The sequence below is a fragment of the Vanessa cardui genome, chromosome 9, assembly GCF_905220365.1.
Source record: "Vanessa cardui chromosome 9, ilVanCard2.1, whole genome shotgun sequence".
NCBI lineage: Eukaryota > Metazoa > Arthropoda > Insecta > Lepidoptera > Nymphalidae > Vanessa > Vanessa cardui.
This window is the reverse complement of record NC_061131.1, coordinates 7660638-7677756: the sequence shown is the minus strand read 5'-3', so window position 1 is coordinate 7677756 and position 17119 is coordinate 7660638. Positions and strand designations below refer to the sequence as shown.

Sequence of the window (17119 nt, the reverse complement as noted above, 5' to 3'; positions counted from 1 at the left end):
ATGCTGAATTTTAATTGTTAAATTATTTATTATATGTTAATAGAATATTGAGCGGAACGGTACTGTTGACTACCGCCCTATAATAAAGCGTGTTAAACCACAGTAAGCCCTAGTATTTGGAAATAGCAATACGTTAATAACGTAAATGACGACGAGCATTGCCGCACGTAAAATTGCATGTGTCAGCCTCGACCGCACATAACAATTATTATTAATACGAGGTAGAAAGTGAGCGTACCAAATGCCCTGCGCTTCTAAAAATAGAAGTCAGAACAATTGACACGTCCGATTGATTGAATTAAATACTGCCACGACGTAATCACGCCAATTAGGACGTCGATAATTAATTTTCAAGACCTGATGTATTATCTTTTTGCGGAACCATACTTTTGAAACAATTTCGTGGCAATATTTAACAATACACTTGGTATAGCTTTATTATTACCATCAATGTCATTTTTCCAACACAAAGGTCAATGCTGTTAGAATTTACCAATTAAAAAGGGAACAAAACTCCAGGTCAAGAATTACTTAAAATGCATTGTTAGCTTGTCGTAACAATAGACGCAAATGTGGCTTTAAAAATTTGTTTAGTTAAAAAAATAAAAACTTAGAGAAACATTACGTTACAATGTTGCGCACAACCTATGCCGCGAGAAAAAGATTTAAACGAGCGCATGCGCCAACTCAAATCACAAATTATTATGGAATTTATATTTTTGTATAAGAGTTTTGTGTCAAAAATCCTTGAGCAAAATCATAATAATTGAAATAAAAAAAATTACTCGTTCATCTAACAAATAAAACATTACCAAACACATGCGCAATTAACAAGAATACTAATTAATTAATAATACGCAGTGTTGTAACCGCATAAGTAGTGACAAACTTGCATGTGAGATTAGATACTTCATTCTTAAAAATATCAGGAGTATTTGTCGAAGGCCTTTAAGAGATAGAAACAAAGTTCAATGTACTCTTATATATACTTTTACTTAAACACTTGGAACAGTCTTGTTAAAATTTAGAAAACAAAAATGTTATAAAATTTCATTATTTTCATTTGATAATTTGTATACAATACAAAATATGTTTGTAATTTATTTTTATATGATAAATGTGAGTGACTGATAAATATAAAGAGTAAACGACAAAAACGTTGAGGCAAAATATATTATGGAAAGACGACGTTACAAGAGCTATAAGCAATTTTTTTTCTCTATTTTTTCATTCATACTCGAAATTCTTGTCTGATAGCCAATATTTATGCAGGTCCATCTCTTTATAATAGTGCATCATAAAAATAATTGTTGGGCCATAAAAGGATGTGCTTTTTTTAAACTGCCATTGCGGTCTTTATTTTGCATACCTGAATTAAAGTATTATTAATTTCACCGTGTGTAAATCTCTACATAGGTTCCGGGTAGGATGATGGAGCTGACATTTAAAAACATTCTTGTAAAGAAAAATCCCCTTACACTTTTTTAAAAAATAATCGAACCGGCGAACATAATCGTGAGGAGGAACGTTAAAGGGACTTTACATGCTAGGCATAATGATGAGAAATATAAATTCCTTATATTAATTAAATGATTTACATGTACGATAAATTACCGGAGTTGACATGAAGCATTCCTGTGTATTGCTTTTTTAGCCTTTTTCTTTAATAACAATCCCGATATAGATATTGTCGGAGAACACATAAGGACATAAAATATACAACACACAGAAGTTATTCAAAAACTAAAAACATATTATTTTAAAATCATGACAAGGATAATTTTTTGTTTATATTATTATTATCTGCATTCGAGCAAAACTAACAATCAGTCTGAAATGGAATTTATAACGATAGATTATATAATGAAATATTATAGCTTTATTGATACATAATTTCATTAATGTGGCAAATTAGTAAATAGTATTCCGGACGCTTTATAAAAAAAAATAGACCTCGATTTTTTACTTAAAAGTCCGTAACTAGAAAGCATGTATCTGTATACAAATAAACAGTAATTTATTTACGACAAATATATTAAGATATTTTATGCATTATTGAGGTATGGTTAATTATTTTATCCATCGTTATATTAATGCAATAAAAATGAAAGTTATTCTTTAAATCAATAAGACAACAAAGGAGGACAAAGACCTACCAACGCCAAGGGTCAAAAATCAAGGCCGGATTCATCGAAGCCAACAAAATAAAGAAATAGTATTTTATGAAAGGCGCAAATAATATTGAAAAACCAACACTTGAACACTTCTTCGATTCTTTACATTTCTTACAAAATATTTATTTATATATTTGACGTTAAACATTTATAATATTTATATAATAAATAAAAACGTATGTTTACTACATTTTACCTGTATTTCAACATTACCATCCCACATTAAACAATTTTAATATTCACAGCGTCATTATTTATTCTTTTACGCAAATAATATTTATTTATTTGCCGAATAATGTGATGTTTTAGTCACTGAAATACATTTGATTTTTATATATTTTTGTTCATTATTAATTTACAGGATTTAAGGAGAATATTAATAAGTAATATGTCTGTTATGGCTTTTTTAACGTCCGACGCAAAAAGAGGGGTGTTATAAGTTTGACGTGTCTGTCTGTCTGTGGCATCATAGCTCCCGAACAAATGAACCGATTTCAATTTAGTTAAAGTGGGGAAGAAAAACCGAAAGTCTGCAAATATGCTCAAGTGGGGTATCAAATAAAAGGTTATGACTTGTACATCAAAAACTTCGCGTTGAGGGACCGAGCGCTATTGTACAAAATAATAATAAGTGTTATATAAAAGATATATATACATATAGGTACTTTAGGATTAATTTTCTTTTATTATTTTTTTACTTTTTAAAGGTAGCTTATGTTTTTTGTGGCGGGGGTTTCTAAAAATTTTAATTTAATTTTTTATTATCTTAAGAATCTTATTGTGTTACTAGAGGATATTTTGTTTAGTCACGTAATTTATACCTTAAATGATATTATATTTGTATATGAAGACACAAAATACAACAATGTTAGTAAAAACAAATGGAGTGTAAGCTATTACGTATTAGTAAAAATAATACGTTCTGTATAGTTACGTTAAAGTAAATCTGAATCAACATATATAGCTTACTAAAGCCAGTTAGCTGCAGTGATATTATACATTACAAAACATGGAACGGTCACGCTCTCAAAATTATAAATACCTCGTTATAATACCTTTAATTCATATATTAAACCAACAAATACAATCATCTTCCAAAATTAAATTTATCTTTATTTCCTTAATAATAAATACATACTATACTTTTATTCCACTAACGCTGTCATAATGTCGAGTCCTAATAAATAATCTTGCACGATATTTTAACATTAGCTTTAGAAAAAACAATACAATTTTAGAATGAAATATTACATTTTACACTTTGTTAATAAATAGAACAGTGTATATATAACAGGTAGGTCCTTTACGAAAGAATCCAGGACAAATCTCTAAAAATAATATGGATAAGGCACGCACAACTTGAATTACATGTTTAATTTTCACCTTGACGATGATACAAAACATCGTTTGAAAAACGATCTGGAGCAGCGTCGTCTTATCAACGTAAGTTCTCGCTATTGTAAATTCACAGGATATTACTGTATAATAAATTAGAGACATTTCAGCAACAAAGTAAATATAATACTAGTTACACATATAAAAACAATAGCTGCAGATATGAGAAACGAATAGAGTTAATCTCACTGGCATCATAGGCCCTGTAAACAGTAATTAATATTGTTTCTACTGACACTGATGAGTTCATTGTTTGCAAGAGACGACCGAAGCACTCGCTTGCTCAATTATACCAGGCTAAACATTCTTGATTTCAAGGACGTTAAGTAACTAGTGAATTGGTGACCGCTTCCGAAGTAAATTCTGCGTATTTTATTCAGTTTATTTTGTTATGAATTAGATTGGCAATTTTAATTGAGATGAAATTAAGTTAGTCTGCAAAGACAAATCAAGTAATTAAATGTGTCGAGGTAGGTAATGCGCATATTTTACTTTTACTTGTTAAAATATGATTTTATACCAAATAACTTCTTGTTTCGAGACAATCGCGTGAAATTGGAATAAGTTTTTCATATGAACATAACCAGTAGTTGCTCTGTAAGATTTACGTAAGTTATATTTAATCTATTCTTGGTCGCGATTAACAAACTGAATAATGTGATGAGTTATTGCGAAAATAATTTAAAATTTTGATTCATGAGGCAATAGAGAAACGCATCGACTCGCATATAGATTGGGATTCATTTGCATATCACAAAATTATGTCTATAGAATTATACAAAGTAATTTTCTATTAAGTGCGTTACTTTTACATTGTAATCACGTAATTTGGGATCGAAAAGAGTGTTGTAAGTCCAAAATAACATATGCTACGACGTCGATGTTGCCGCAAACTCTTATACAATGATGTCGACTGGACAAATAGTTATGTGTTCCGCATTTCTAGTAAGCATCATTTACGCAGGATGTTACGTGCTATACGATTTACTCGACCAATTCATATAGTTCAATAATAAACAAGTTAGTATTACTTGTACAACTGTACATGTATTACTTGGAACATAAAAATCATAACTCATTGGTTCAGCGTCTTTAATAAATCGTTAATACGAATTTTATTTACCTTAAGAGTTTTATTTTCATAGATTTCGAAGACTTCGAAAATTACCTTATTCTTAAAGAGTCCTCCTTTTAATAATAAAATATAAAAGATTATTTGATTATAAGTAAGTAAAATTTATATTAATATGAAATGCGATTCGAAATTTAATATTATGGGTGAATTTTGTTATTTTGGTAAAAGAAAAGGATTGTTTTAGAATGATAACTCTAACGATCGATCGACGGAGATAGATTTTAACGTATAGAACGAGCATTAATAAAACAAGTTATCAGTTTAGACCATTGCCATTTTTAATTTTACGATACCCACAACTTTCACTAACATATCGCTAGTGAGAACTACATTTTTTTGGTCACAAATAGGTAGTTTCACTAATTTCTACTAACTACTACATTGAATTGGGGTGCGAAAGTTTTGGTTTTAAACGTTAATTAATAACATAAAAAGAATTCATGAATTAATTTGACTTCTATTGCCAACGATTACATTAATGTACTAAACGAAAATAAGAACCCAATTCTGAAAGAAAAAACCATTTTCTTTGTGCTAACTATAAACCGAAACTTTAAATTTTGGTAGTTTACAGGAAAACTTTCATAATGGAATGGTGCTTAAAGTAGCGAAATGAAATATTAATGTCATACCCACATAATTGTTGCTTAGAAAGTTTTGTGTGACTCGTCAAGATTTTACATTGCATGCTCGCACGCTGCGCGAGAAAGCACGACGCGTTGCGCGGCTCATGACCGCGCCGTCGAATCTCACGGCGCGGCCGCCTTCCAATAAACTAGTAATTCGTATCAATTACGTACTTTGACTCATATTTACAACCGTTCAGGAAATTGTAACAATTATTGACTTAAATTCATTAACGTTACAAAGTAATTCAAAAATAATCTAGTTCATAAGAATTTTTACTAATTATTTGACGAAAGTAAGAGTTATGGGGCAAGTGAAATTCACAGGGTAAACCCAACAAACCTGTGTCGCGGAATGACCTACTGGCCTCAGACTTGTGATGATTTCACTTTTAGTATTTTATTTATCGTATAAGATGTCGATGCTCTTTCAATTTATTTAATAATAATAAAAATTGTATATAATTCAACTATATAGGTGGAACAGATCAGCTGACTTATAGGTTAATGTCATGCTGTTATGTAAAAAGGATTGTTGATGATGTCAAATTAGAAGCTCCTAAAAGCTTGAAAAATACTCATGTTTTGAACTTATATTCAATTTATCATGTAATTTGATGTTAAATGTGGAAAAAGAATAAATAATAAATAAAAAAATTATCTAACCTGACAGGTTTTTCCAAATATCCGCAATGGAGATGGTCCGGGAGGTTTCAGTTTCACAAATACAGTCTGCCTTCGAACTTTAGGTCCGAATTGACACATTAACTTATCCTGTACACGAGCACAAAGCCTACTCGAACTTAAACACGCCATAGCTACAACTGCAACGGATCGCTTGAAGACATGAACTACATAACATACTTAGCACATAGCGATCGGCCTTTTCCTCCCCACTTTCGACAGCTGATTGTCAATCTTAGAAATAAATTGGTATTGCCAGGTGATTTTATTTTATACTTTTATAGTAGACTTATAGCAAAATTTTTGCAAATGTTGAGTATAATATTTTGTATTGGTTTCTATTTTCTAGATTTAGAATTTTTTTTGGATCAAATTATTCATAAATCTGTTATTGCGAAGCGATTAAAAAAAAAAAAACAATCATTATAATAGCTTCTCACACAAAAAAATGACAACACCGTTCATTTCAGGTCAAAATCATAGGTAACTCATAACCTAAGAGATTGTTAGATTTTATCAAAGAGTATATAAAGTATTTTATTCTCTTTGGATATAATATATAGGTTTAAGGTTATGAATAATATCTTAAAAATATTAACCGTATTATACTGAAAATTGGTATTTTCCTAAATTATTAGGTAAGGTAGTTTTTAAAGTAGATTTCTTATTGTTAATGAAATTAATCGTTAATCATATTAGGTTATAAAGCTTCTTATTAAGTTTCTATTTATTTGTATCTTATAATCATTAATTTTTTTTTAATTTATTTTTATAACATCGCCGTTAAATAATTTATTTGATATAATTTTATTTGCAGTTTCCGTAAATGTGTTCTTTCTTATAGCAATGAAAAATCAAGTCTTGTTTTCAAATCATAAATTACGTTTTCAGATCAAAATGATTCCTCGTCTCACATACGTAATGAATATTTTGAGGAATTTAGAAAGAAACATCATACAATCATTTGGTTATCCTCCAAAAGGTATGACATTAAATCATTATATTTATTATTATTCGGGTAATCGTAATTATAACAATAATTATTGTACTCTTCTTGTTACTCTCTTTTAGAACTGGCCTTAGCTTACGTTCAGCAGAAGCAACTACCCCGCCAATCCACTAAATTTACTCTTAAAGATCTGGTTGGAGATGGTATTTTACTAGCAGTACCAAAGTTTAGACGGACCGTAGAAAAAAGGTGGAAAAGGAAGTTTGGAACCCCAGAATATGTTTGGAAAATGCTTGTACCAAAGACCAACATAGCAGTGTGTAATGAATGTGGACATCATCATGAGCGTGGACGCCTTTGTGGTATGATTATCAAATATGATTTTAAAAACAAATCTTTTAACTTCAAAATCAAATATATGTAAAGAAAAAGTAAAGTAACAGCCTGCAAATTTACCACTGCTGGGATAAGGCCTCCTCTTTGTTGAAGGAGAGGGTTAAGAACATATTCCACCATGCTGTTCCAATGCGGGTTGGTGGAATGCACATGTGGCAGAATTTCGATAAAATTAAACACATGCAGGTTTCCTCCTGATGATTTTCTTCACCCCCGAGCATGAGATGAATTATAAATACAAATTAAGCACATATATATATATGTTATGGTACTTGCCTCGGTTTGAACCCGCAATCATCTGTTAAGATGCACACGTTCTAACCACTGGGACATCTCAGCTCAATCAAATATTTGTAATAATCACATATAAAAGTATGTAATAGATTTGAAAGAAATGTGCATGTTAGCAAAATCAAAATCTATGTTTTGACTATCTTTATATTTGTTGGCATATGATTTTAGCTAACCAAAATCAAATCTAATTTTTCAGGAAATTGTTACAAAAGAATAGAAACAGAAACAAAGGAAATTCAAGCAAAAATTGAGGAGAAACTGGGCAATAACAAACCTATTGAAAATGATGTTATTGTATTATATAATGGAGAGAAACTTCCTGATGAGGTAATTAGACTTACATGTTTCAGTTAGAGCTTTTAAAAACCTAAATTAAGTCCATTCAACAATTTATAAAATAGTATAATTTCCCCAATAATGATTACTAATTGAAAATTGTTTGAACCTCTTCAATCAGAGGAGTAGTAACCCTTAGATTTATATATTATGTATTATATGTTCTGCTATATCATACTCTACATACTGTTCTTGTTTAATATATCTTTATTTAAAATAGAACACTCATTCACTAGTTATATCTACTTAAGTTTCACTTTCAAAGTTTTAATTGATAGCAAATCTTTAAAAGTATTATTTTAGTTGGTGTAATATACATGAAATATTATAAAAGGTCTTGATCCAGGATATCAAATATATTTAATGTCGAAGTTACTGTTTGCCTACTCCTTTAGTTGATTTGGAAGATAATCTTAAAAAATAGGCTATTTGACTGGTTTTTAAAATCCATTTAATATTATTTAGTAGATGTTAAGGAACCCAGTACAAGTTGAATTTTATATTTCTAGTACATATTTCCCAAAAAATATCATATTAAAAATTCCATATTTAAATAACGCGCAAAAACGCTACTTGGACAATATGGCGCTGCAAAGGGGTCGGTGACGTCACTTTCCTGTATTTTAGTCTGTGGTACATATAGTAGAAAAGCAAGGTTTACAAGAAAGTGACTTCATCATAAGCCCGGCCAATCAGGAGCGTTTTGAGTTTTTCTTTTCACTGTCTAGAAGAAAAACTTAAGAAAACTTGCATATTATTGTAATAGGCTATTTGACAATGTGAAAAATAAATTGTGAATTATTGTAATCAGTGTATATTATGAGTTTAAAAATGGTTGTTTACTAACGAAACTTGAAAATAATACTTAATGTATTCAAAAATTAATATATAAAAATGCATTTTTTTAAATGCTTGTCACGTGACACAAAAGGCTCCTGATTGGCCGGGCCTATGATGAAGTCATTTTGTTGTAAACCTTGCTTTTCTACTATACGTACCACAGATTAAAATACAGAAAAGTGACGTCACCAACTCCATTGCAGCGCCATAATGTCCAAGTAGCGTTTTCGCGCGTTATTTAAAGATGGAAACTTTAATATGATATTTTTCGCCAAATATGTACCAGAACTATAAAAAACAACTCTTACGGGGTTCCTTAACTTCTACTAAATAATATAAAGTGGATTTTAAAAACCAGTCAAATAGCCTATTATGTACTAAATGTATTGGGGCATTATGGTGGAATAAGTTCCCAATATTCTCTTCTAGTGTAGTTCTTTTTCCAAAAGTAAAATTCATAAAACCTAGTAAATGTCAAATTTTGAAAATCACATTTACTTATGACACATATTGAGAAGAATTATGTAAATAGCAAATTTATTATCAGCTTTTGAGCTTGAATAAAAAAATTTATAATAAAAATTAGGTTGCCTTTTTTTTAATCTGAATAAGTAGCAATTAATATTAATTTACAGGACATATATGTGGAACCACTCAAATGACTTATTTTTAAAACAAGTTTTATTTTTGTTCTTTTATAGACTAAAGAATTCTGGCAAGGAAAGAGAATTGTTGAAATGAAGAAGGAAAGACCACAATGGTTTAGTAAGAATCTTCTCCAGAAAACCACCCAGCAGCCTTCAGATTCTAAAGATGTCAAACCTACAGACTTAGCTTAGTTTTGTCTTTTACTATAAATTTGGAAAGACAATAAATAAAGTATTTTAGCACCAGATAAAACAGTGTATTTATTTTATTTTTGAAAATTATTCCTCTGAAGCCAGCCTTCTTCCAGATACATGAGTATTTTCAAATAGTAAGCATTATGAAAGCAATAAAAATCTTTTAAAAAGAATGCAGACATCAACTTCCTCGAATTATTAGATTATTAATAATTTGTAATTTTTATGTAAAATATAAATTAAACAATTATTTACATATTAATATGATACAAAAAGTATAGTGGAATTATTAAATAATATTATCAAATGAACTAGGTAAAGTATCTAAGTTATCAATAGAATCGGCTTCATTATCATTACCAACAAAATGACTTTCTACATGTGATTGAAAATCTGTAAAAACGGTTTCCTTCTGAAATTTTTCTCCACACATAGGACACATCTTGTCGTATGGTTCTGAATTGATTTCTTGGCCAGAATTTATTTTGTTAACGGATGTATTGTCATCTTCGAAATCATTGTTATATGATATTGAATTCAATTGTTTTTCATATAAAAGACTTTCACTTGTCTCTGTTTCTTTATTTGCATAACTTGTTTTTGATTTATTTTCTAGACATGTTGGGCAATTGAGGCCATCTAAAAAAAACAGATATTTGCTTCAGATTATCAAGAAGTTGCCATACCATAAAAAGTAATTAAGAATTTTAATCTAAAAAAAATTTAATCATTACATTGGATATACTTAAGTATATCTAATGTAATGATTAAATTTTTTAATGATTAAAATTTTACATACAAAATTAGAATAATAGTGTTTACAAATATATTTAAAGAAATAAAATACTATAGTATCCGCTTACCTTTCATTAGAGTTTCTATTCTTGCAATAACTATTTTTAAATCTTTTTCTTGTTGAGATAGTTCTTTTTTGAGACTTTGTAATTTTTCAGTTTGGCTATGAATTTCCTTAAGTGAATCTGTAGCAGGATCTTCCATATAAGTAAAGCCTATAGAGTCCACATTCAAAATATTATCATCTTCATCTTGAAGTTGAGCCATCTGTTCATATTGCTCGACTAATTGTGACTTTTCTTGAATGTAACTATTTATCAACTTCAAAGATATTTCTTCTAAACTTGAATCTGAATATTTCTCTTGAGATTGAGAATTATACTTAGGAGTACTATGGATATAGGTGTTAGTACGAACTAGAGGTTGTTTTGTATGATCATTTATAGCTTTATCTGAACCTTTTAAAGAGGATAACTTATTCCACAAATTTTTATTTTCACAAGAAACCATAAATACATGATGAAGTAATTGAGACTTTTGTTTGTTTAGTTCTGCAATTTTTAATTGTAGTGACAGTTTTTCATCTTCTTGCAAAGGCGTATAAGGTGATTTATCTCTGACTTTCGCTGTGTCAAGTTTTAGTCGCATGTTATCAGTTTCGAGAGTATTTATTCTACGTTGAAGCAACAAGCACCTATCTCGCATAGCATGAAGCGCTAATTCATGAACACTAACATTATTATAATCGGCTTTGATTGTCGTCTGATACGTCGAATCGTTGTTAAAGCTGACTATTGAAGAAGAGTCCATGGTTATATTTTATACAATGTTTGGAATAACAATAATTGTAAATAAGATCAAACCATTCCAAGTATAGAACAACAACTTTACAATTGTTAACTGACAGTTTAACTTGCTATTGAGTGCTGACACCTGACAATGACACGCTACTGCATTTCCAGGCAGTTGAAATAAAAAATAAACAAATTTTCCACAATATTTTTGCAAGATATCACCTTGAAGATAATTCAAGGTAATATATTGCTAATTACTTTTCGCAAGAGATAATTTAATTTGCATTACAAATTTAATGTTTAAGTAATTTATTTTCTGAGTTGTTTGAATCTGCATTTGTAAACGACTTCAAAAAGGAGGAGGTTATCAATTCATCTTCTTTTGTTTTTTATTAGTTATTCTCCGTTATTTTAATAAAATATATAATATAATAAAAAGTAACAAAAGAAACAATTAGATCGACCATTAAAGAACAGTTGAAATAAGTAATAAATTTATAAATATATATACAAACATTCGCTAGTGTAACGAGTAAATGGGGCTTACTATTTGAAAATCACTTTTGAGGCAAAAACTTCAACTGTTGCAACACTAATTATCAATAGATACATTATAATCATATCACACTAGCAGTTACCTGCGGCTTTGCTCTCCTGAAAGATATTTGAATTAATTATTATTAAGGATATGTTTACAAATTAACTTAAAATTTTACGTTCATTTAAGCACTGTTTGTATGCATTGGTGTGTAAAAAATAAAAGTAGAATATCCAAAACGCCTAAATATGTTTTTACTAACTACATTTTAAATAACTATCCCGAAGAAAAGTTTCATGTTTCTAATTTAAAAAATGATGAACTTCCATATAAAATTTCAAGTCCATTATACGTCTTATTTTTAAATTAAAGAGAGAAACTTAAATTTAGTAGAGACCTAGGGAACGCTCTATGTCTCGACTAAAGAAAGTTCCTTCTCACCATTCCATGGCCTTAGCTTCAATCGTTTTAAATATTTTAGGCTTGGCGATAATTAATCAATCAGTCAGGACATGTCAATTTTTATGTATAGATGTAAAAATTGGTATTTGCCGAACATGATATGTCAAAATTTATCAGAATGAAAACACTACACGTCACTGTCAACGTTGAATGACAATTGAATCGACGAATAATAAATTTATAAATAATAATGATAACACTTTTTTTTACCAAATTTAGTTTATTGAATTGAATGCACAACATTGAACACGTTTAAATGTCAGCACATGCATTGGATAACACCTTACTTATGTCACAAATGTGCTTTAATGTAATCAGTTAAAGATGTCTTATTCAATTCCTCTTTTAAAATTTGTGGCCTTTCTGGTATGCAAAGTTTTTTTTTAAATAAATAGAAATTTGAAATAAATACAAAAGAATAAGATTTTTGATTTAATTTATTAAAGATTTTTACGCTCAGATTCTTCTCAAAAACCTAATAAAACAAATGTTATATTAAGTTTGGAAATTGTATCCTTAAAATGCAAATGACTCACAGTTAAATGATGAAAGTTTTAATCTTTTATACTAAGCTTTCTTTTGAATAAAAAATGAATGTTATACTTATTTTAAATTAATTATGGTTTTATATAATATAAATAAATTTTCAGGACTTGCTAGCAGTAGGTCTGATAGTGCCATTAATTCCTAACCATGTACGTCAAATGGGTGGTAATCACATTTACATTGGTCTTCTTGGTTCTATTTATGCAGGTTTTCAGCTAGGGTCAGGTCCCTTAATTGTAAGTATTGAGATTACTATTTAAATTGTTTTAAAATAATTATAAATGTATATAACCAAAACAATTTGTTAGTTATAAATTAATAAAACTTGTCTTGTATTTTTTAAAATTTATTTAGGGTATTCGAGTAAATGTTTCACAGATTTTTTAATTGGTATGCTCAAAGGTTATATAGAATATAGGTTTTCTTTTCATAGGCTCTTTTTGAATTGTTGAATTTTAATGTATTACAGTAAAATTATAAAATAGCTGCTCATAAAAATGCCCATATACCCTGTTTGGAGTACTAAAAAACTTTGATTTAATTCAGTATGATAAAAAATTTAAGAAAATATATGTAATGCTTGTATAAATGACATATGTTTGCAAAACAAAGATTAATTATTTATTGTTTTAACAAGCTTTTATTTTCAATATATTTTGCTTTCAGGGCAGTCTAAGTGATATTAGAGGCCGTAAAGAAATACTTATCTTAACATTATTGGTATGTAGTGTAGCTTATTTGATACTAGGACTTACAAATTCAATTGCAGTTATCTTGGTAGTAAGAGCAGTTTTGGGTAAGTTTTATTTAAATATGCAGGTATAATTATAATCAATCACCCATTTCTTTATTAATGTAATCTTTTAGGTTTATTTAAGCAAACACAGCTGTTGACAAAAGCTCTAGTACCAGATTTTGAGAAAAATGAAAGAAAGCAGTCAAATATTTATGGAAAAATGGCTGCTATATCAGGAATGGGTATAACACTAGGGCCTGTTATTGGTGGACACATTGTTGAAGATTACCCTATTCATGGATTCAGTTTTATTGGTGGAGTTGTGAGCATATGTTTTTTAATTAATGCAGGTCAGTTGTTACTAATATTGAATACATATATCAATTCTTGTTTTAATAAAAACATTGTTACAGGTCTTGCAATGTTACTACCAAACGTGAATACACCTGCCAAAAGGAAGCCTGAAAAAAGATCATCACAAAATGTTATTTCCACTTTGTTATCTTGTACAAAACAATCTTTTGTGGAATTATCAAAAGTGAAATGGTCAAAGTATTGGACAATATTTATGTTTCAAGCTTCTAATAGTTTTGCTATGGGAGTCTACTATTCTAGTTATGCACTCTACTTAAAAACTCAGTTTGGCCTCACTCCTAAACATATTGGCTATGTAGTTTCGGTACAAGGAGTCATAGGTGCTGTATCTAGCTTTCTCATTGGCTACATAAACAGTTTCTATGGTCATGATGAGGGCTACACCTTAAGAAATTACCATGTATTTCTCCTTACTACTTTATCATTACTAGGAATATGTTTATCCTTTAATGTTATTATGTATTCTGTTTTATTAATTCCATTAGCTATAGGTAATGCAGTCGGTAGACTGGTAACCCTAGAAATGGTATTAAAGAGAAGTCATGGGGATCACAGAGGAACTTTAATAGGTGCCTCAAACAGTGTTAGGTCTTTGTCAGGGGTAGTTGCACCAATGATTGCAGGGATGGTTGGGGAATTTCTTGGTGTTGAATATGTTTTATATCCTTCATTCCTTTCTTTATTAGTAGGACTAATAATAAGTTATCAGTACAAAAACAGACACATAAAAGTAGATTAATTTTTTTTAACATTTATTTGTGACGGCAATTTAATTTTTGTTATTAAAATGTTTATAACATGTTTTTAATATTTTTATTTAATTGGTTTCTCTTATTATAGTCATTATATGAGTACAAATTTTTTATAACAGTTGTAATGTCATCTACATTACACTTTTATTTACCATAACCTAGTTAAATAATTCTTGTTTTAAAGTTGAATCAGAGAAGTTTATTGTTATAGCTTATAAGTGGCAATAAAACCTTGTTTCATCTTTTCAAATGATTGAAAAATAGTAATTAATATCTTTTTTATTTTAAGATGATGAATAATTATGAAATTCTGTATCTAGAACAATCACTTGCAACATATTTTATAGATATTTCAATTCTAGAAAGAAGAAAGAGAATAAATGAAAATACTTAGCTCTTTTTATTACATTTATGCAAGCATTTACTGGTGATACTGCCATTAATATGGGAAAAGAAATATTTTTTAATGGTAATTAAAATAAAAGAAAGTTTGCATTATTAATTACTCTAATTAAATATTTACAAAATTACCTATTTTCATAAAAGTTCAAAACAATCATCTCAACATTTACTCTCCTTCAATTGCTCTCAACTGTTTCCTTTTCATATCCTGTATTAACTTCTGTATAGCTTCTCGATCCTGCTTATTTTCTGGTGGAAATATTTGGCGTTTAGTATTAGTTACCCATTCCTCAAAATAGGTTGGTTGGTTGAAGAAAAAAAATAAAGCAACTGGGAATGATGTGTACATTGCCATTCTTCCGACTTCTAATTTCCAGTTTCCCATTTTAATTTAATGTTATAAATGCTTTACATATATTTTTATAACGTATTAATATTAATTTTACTATCAATACTTTAAAATATCAAAGTGACGTTTCAGAACATTAAAGTTATCTAATTGTCAACTTGACAAATATTTTTTTTTATTTATTAACAGCTATGGATAAAAGTCCTAGACTCTCAGAAATGACTAAAATTAAAATTATTTTATTATTCGATGTGTTTATAGAAAAGAAACGAAAAGAAAAATATATTAAAAAAAAACAAACCGTGAAATACATATGAAGGAAAATAAAAAAAACATTTGAGTCAAATACTTAAATAAAATAAATACAATTTTCTTATTATTATAAATAATTAAGCAAAAAAGTATAGACACCACTACCACCACTACCCATAGACATCTGTGAAACTATTAGCTTGGAGGTAGATTTAGTACGTGTATACTTTATTCCTGAAAGCTTCTGGTCGGTTTTCGGTAAAATTTTCTTTTTAACCGGTTGTAGCTTTCATTTAATTTAACACTGTATCATGATGATGAAAATGGCTTTTTTTAACCTTATTGAATTAAGAAAATTTAGATTTTACTCAATATTAAATAAAGGAAGCTAGTATAATATTGAGGAATACGCGCCTTAAGTTGCAGTAATCATTTAATCAATGTGCCTTGATTTAGGTGCCGAGCGACGTGAAGTTTGTCTCTTTTTACTGAACACAATCAGCTTTTAAGAAGCTCCTTTAGCTTTATCCCACGGAACGGAACCATTGAAATATCCACAGCTTGCAGAGCTGGTCTATAATATGAGACAAATATGAGACAACATCACATAGATTACTCTGATCCCAATGTAAGTAGCTGAAGCACTTGTTTTATGGAATCAGAAGTTACGATGGTACCACAAAAACCGAGACCCAAGACAACATAGAAAACTAATGGAAATCTACATCGACTCGGCCAGGAATCGAACCCGAGACCTCAGCGTGGCGTACCCATGAAAACCGGTGTACACACCACTCGACCATGGAGGTCGTCAGGTCTATAAATGAGTTGATATGACAAACAGCGACTTTTTAGATCAACGCGCAATCTTATTAGTGCGACTGCTATATACGGCGGTAGTGCTAATGATAACAACAAAATTGGCCCCTTACCAGTACTAGGAGGGTAGCTCGGGCATCGCTGCATAGGTGGTGTAAATAATTTAAGCCAATTGGAACGCGTTTTTGTTAAGTAGTACAGTAACAGCCATAACACTGGAATATAGGTAATGAGTAATAATAATTCACTTTGTTTTTAATGCATTATTTCAGCAACCAGTGTCTTCTTGCTTGAAGCTTGAAATACAAGCAGTACTTTTGTATCAATTCCACTAAAAATACTTTCAACTTTCCTTTTTCGTTATATTTCAGTACCTATCATACTAATAAGCATTTAAATAAAATAGTAAAATAAATTTAATTTGGAAAGAAAACTTCATACGCCTAGAGAAATACGTAATAATGTATGGGTTGTGCGGCTGTGCGCTAAGGGTATTTTAAGGTAAGCGCTTAGAATACCCGTATCAGGTTTAAAATTATTAGAATGAGTCAAGTTTTAAGTTGGAGTTAAGTATGATATACGAGGTACGGAAAAGGTTATATGACCGTTAATACGATATTGAGAGATG

At 29.5% G+C, this 17119-nt stretch overlaps 5 protein-coding genes across 5 annotated transcripts in view; 2 read left to right on the top strand and 3 right to left on the bottom strand.

The window, feature by feature from the left end:
- The window catches only part of LOC124532272 (all trans-polyprenyl-diphosphate synthase PDSS1), a 33876-nt gene extending 27648 nt beyond the window's left edge, over nucleotides 1-6228 (bottom strand). Inside the window, exon 1 of the mRNA XM_047107083.1 lies at nucleotides 5997-6228. Coding sequence (XP_046963039.1) covers nucleotides 5997-6146 — 150 coding nt within the window. The 5' untranslated portion in view covers nucleotides 6147-6228. The remainder of the gene's footprint in view (nucleotides 1-5996) is intronic.
- A 268-nt stretch (nucleotides 6229-6496) lies between these two features.
- LOC124532395 (39S ribosomal protein L32, mitochondrial) lies at nucleotides 6497-9732 on the top strand. Its single transcript, XM_047107292.1, has 5 exons — nucleotides 6497-6652; nucleotides 6906-6996; nucleotides 7086-7325; nucleotides 7850-7980; nucleotides 9531-9732. The coding sequence occupies exons 2-5, from the start codon at nucleotides 6912-6914 to the stop codon at nucleotides 9666-9668; spliced, it is 594 nt and encodes a 197-aa protein (XP_046963248.1). The 5' UTR covers nucleotides 6497-6652; nucleotides 6906-6911; the 3' UTR covers nucleotides 9669-9732.
- On the bottom strand, nucleotides 9722-11416 carry LOC124532394 (protein spindle-F). Its single transcript, XM_047107291.1, has 2 exons — nucleotides 10535-11416; nucleotides 9722-10310 (listed from the first exon to the last, which is right to left on the bottom strand). Exons 1-2 carry the CDS (start codon nucleotides 11274-11276, stop codon nucleotides 9961-9963), a joined length of 1092 nt encoding a protein of 363 aa, XP_046963247.1. The 5' UTR covers nucleotides 11277-11416; the 3' UTR covers nucleotides 9722-9960.
- A 977-nt stretch (nucleotides 11417-12393) lies between these two features.
- Nucleotides 12394-14720, top strand: LOC124532417 (major facilitator superfamily domain-containing protein 9-like). Its single transcript, XM_047107319.1, has 5 exons — nucleotides 12394-12626; nucleotides 12911-13042; nucleotides 13473-13602; nucleotides 13674-13892; nucleotides 13956-14720. The coding sequence occupies exons 1-5, from the start codon at nucleotides 12585-12587 to the stop codon at nucleotides 14654-14656; spliced, it is 1224 nt and encodes a 407-aa protein (XP_046963275.1). The 5' UTR covers nucleotides 12394-12584; the 3' UTR covers nucleotides 14657-14720.
- A 438-nt stretch (nucleotides 14721-15158) lies between these two features.
- Nucleotides 15159-15562, bottom strand: LOC124532418 (protein PET100 homolog, mitochondrial). Its single transcript, XM_047107320.1, has one exon. It carries the CDS (start codon nucleotides 15454-15456, stop codon nucleotides 15238-15240), a length of 219 nt encoding a protein of 72 aa, XP_046963276.1. The 5' UTR covers nucleotides 15457-15562; the 3' UTR covers nucleotides 15159-15237.
- Nucleotides 15563-17119: the final 1557 nt, after the last annotated feature.

What these genes read in the sequence shown, in the direction of transcription:
- LOC124532395 (XM_047107292.1), top strand. Translation starts at nt 6,912, where the DNA reads ATGATTCCTCGTCTCACATACGTAATGAATATTTTGAGGAATTTAGAA. An exon ending in ATTTGGTTATCCTCCAAAAG is followed by an intron (nt 6,997 to 7,085) that starts GTATGACATTAA and finishes ACTCTCTTTTAG; the next exon opens with AACTGGCCTTAGCTTACGTT. An exon ending in TGAGCGTGGACGCCTTTGTG is followed by an intron (nt 7,326 to 7,849) that starts GTATGATTATCA and finishes CTAATTTTTCAG; the next exon opens with GAAATTGTTACAAAAGAATA.
- LOC124532394 (XM_047107291.1), bottom strand. Translation starts at nt 11,276, where the DNA reads ATGGACTCTTCTTCAATAGTCAGCTTTAACAACGATTCGACGTATCAG. An exon ending in AATAGAAACTCTAATGAAAG is followed by an intron (nt 10,311 to 10,534) that starts GTAAGCGGATAC and finishes TGTTTTTTTTAG; the next exon opens with ATGGCCTCAATTGCCCAACA.
- LOC124532417 (XM_047107319.1), top strand. Translation starts at nt 12,585, where the DNA reads ATGTCTTATTCAATTCCTCTTTTAAAATTTGTGGCCTTTCTG. An exon ending in TAGGGTCAGGTCCCTTAATT is followed by an intron (nt 13,043 to 13,472) that starts GTAAGTATTGAG and finishes TTTTGCTTTCAG; the next exon opens with GGCAGTCTAAGTGATATTAG. An exon ending in ATGTTTTTTAATTAATGCAG is followed by an intron (nt 13,893 to 13,955) that starts GTCAGTTGTTAC and finishes ACATTGTTACAG; the next exon opens with GTCTTGCAATGTTACTACCA.
- LOC124532418 (XM_047107320.1), bottom strand. Translation starts at nt 15,456, where the DNA reads ATGGGAAACTGGAAATTAGAAGTCGGAAGAATGGCAATGTACACATCA.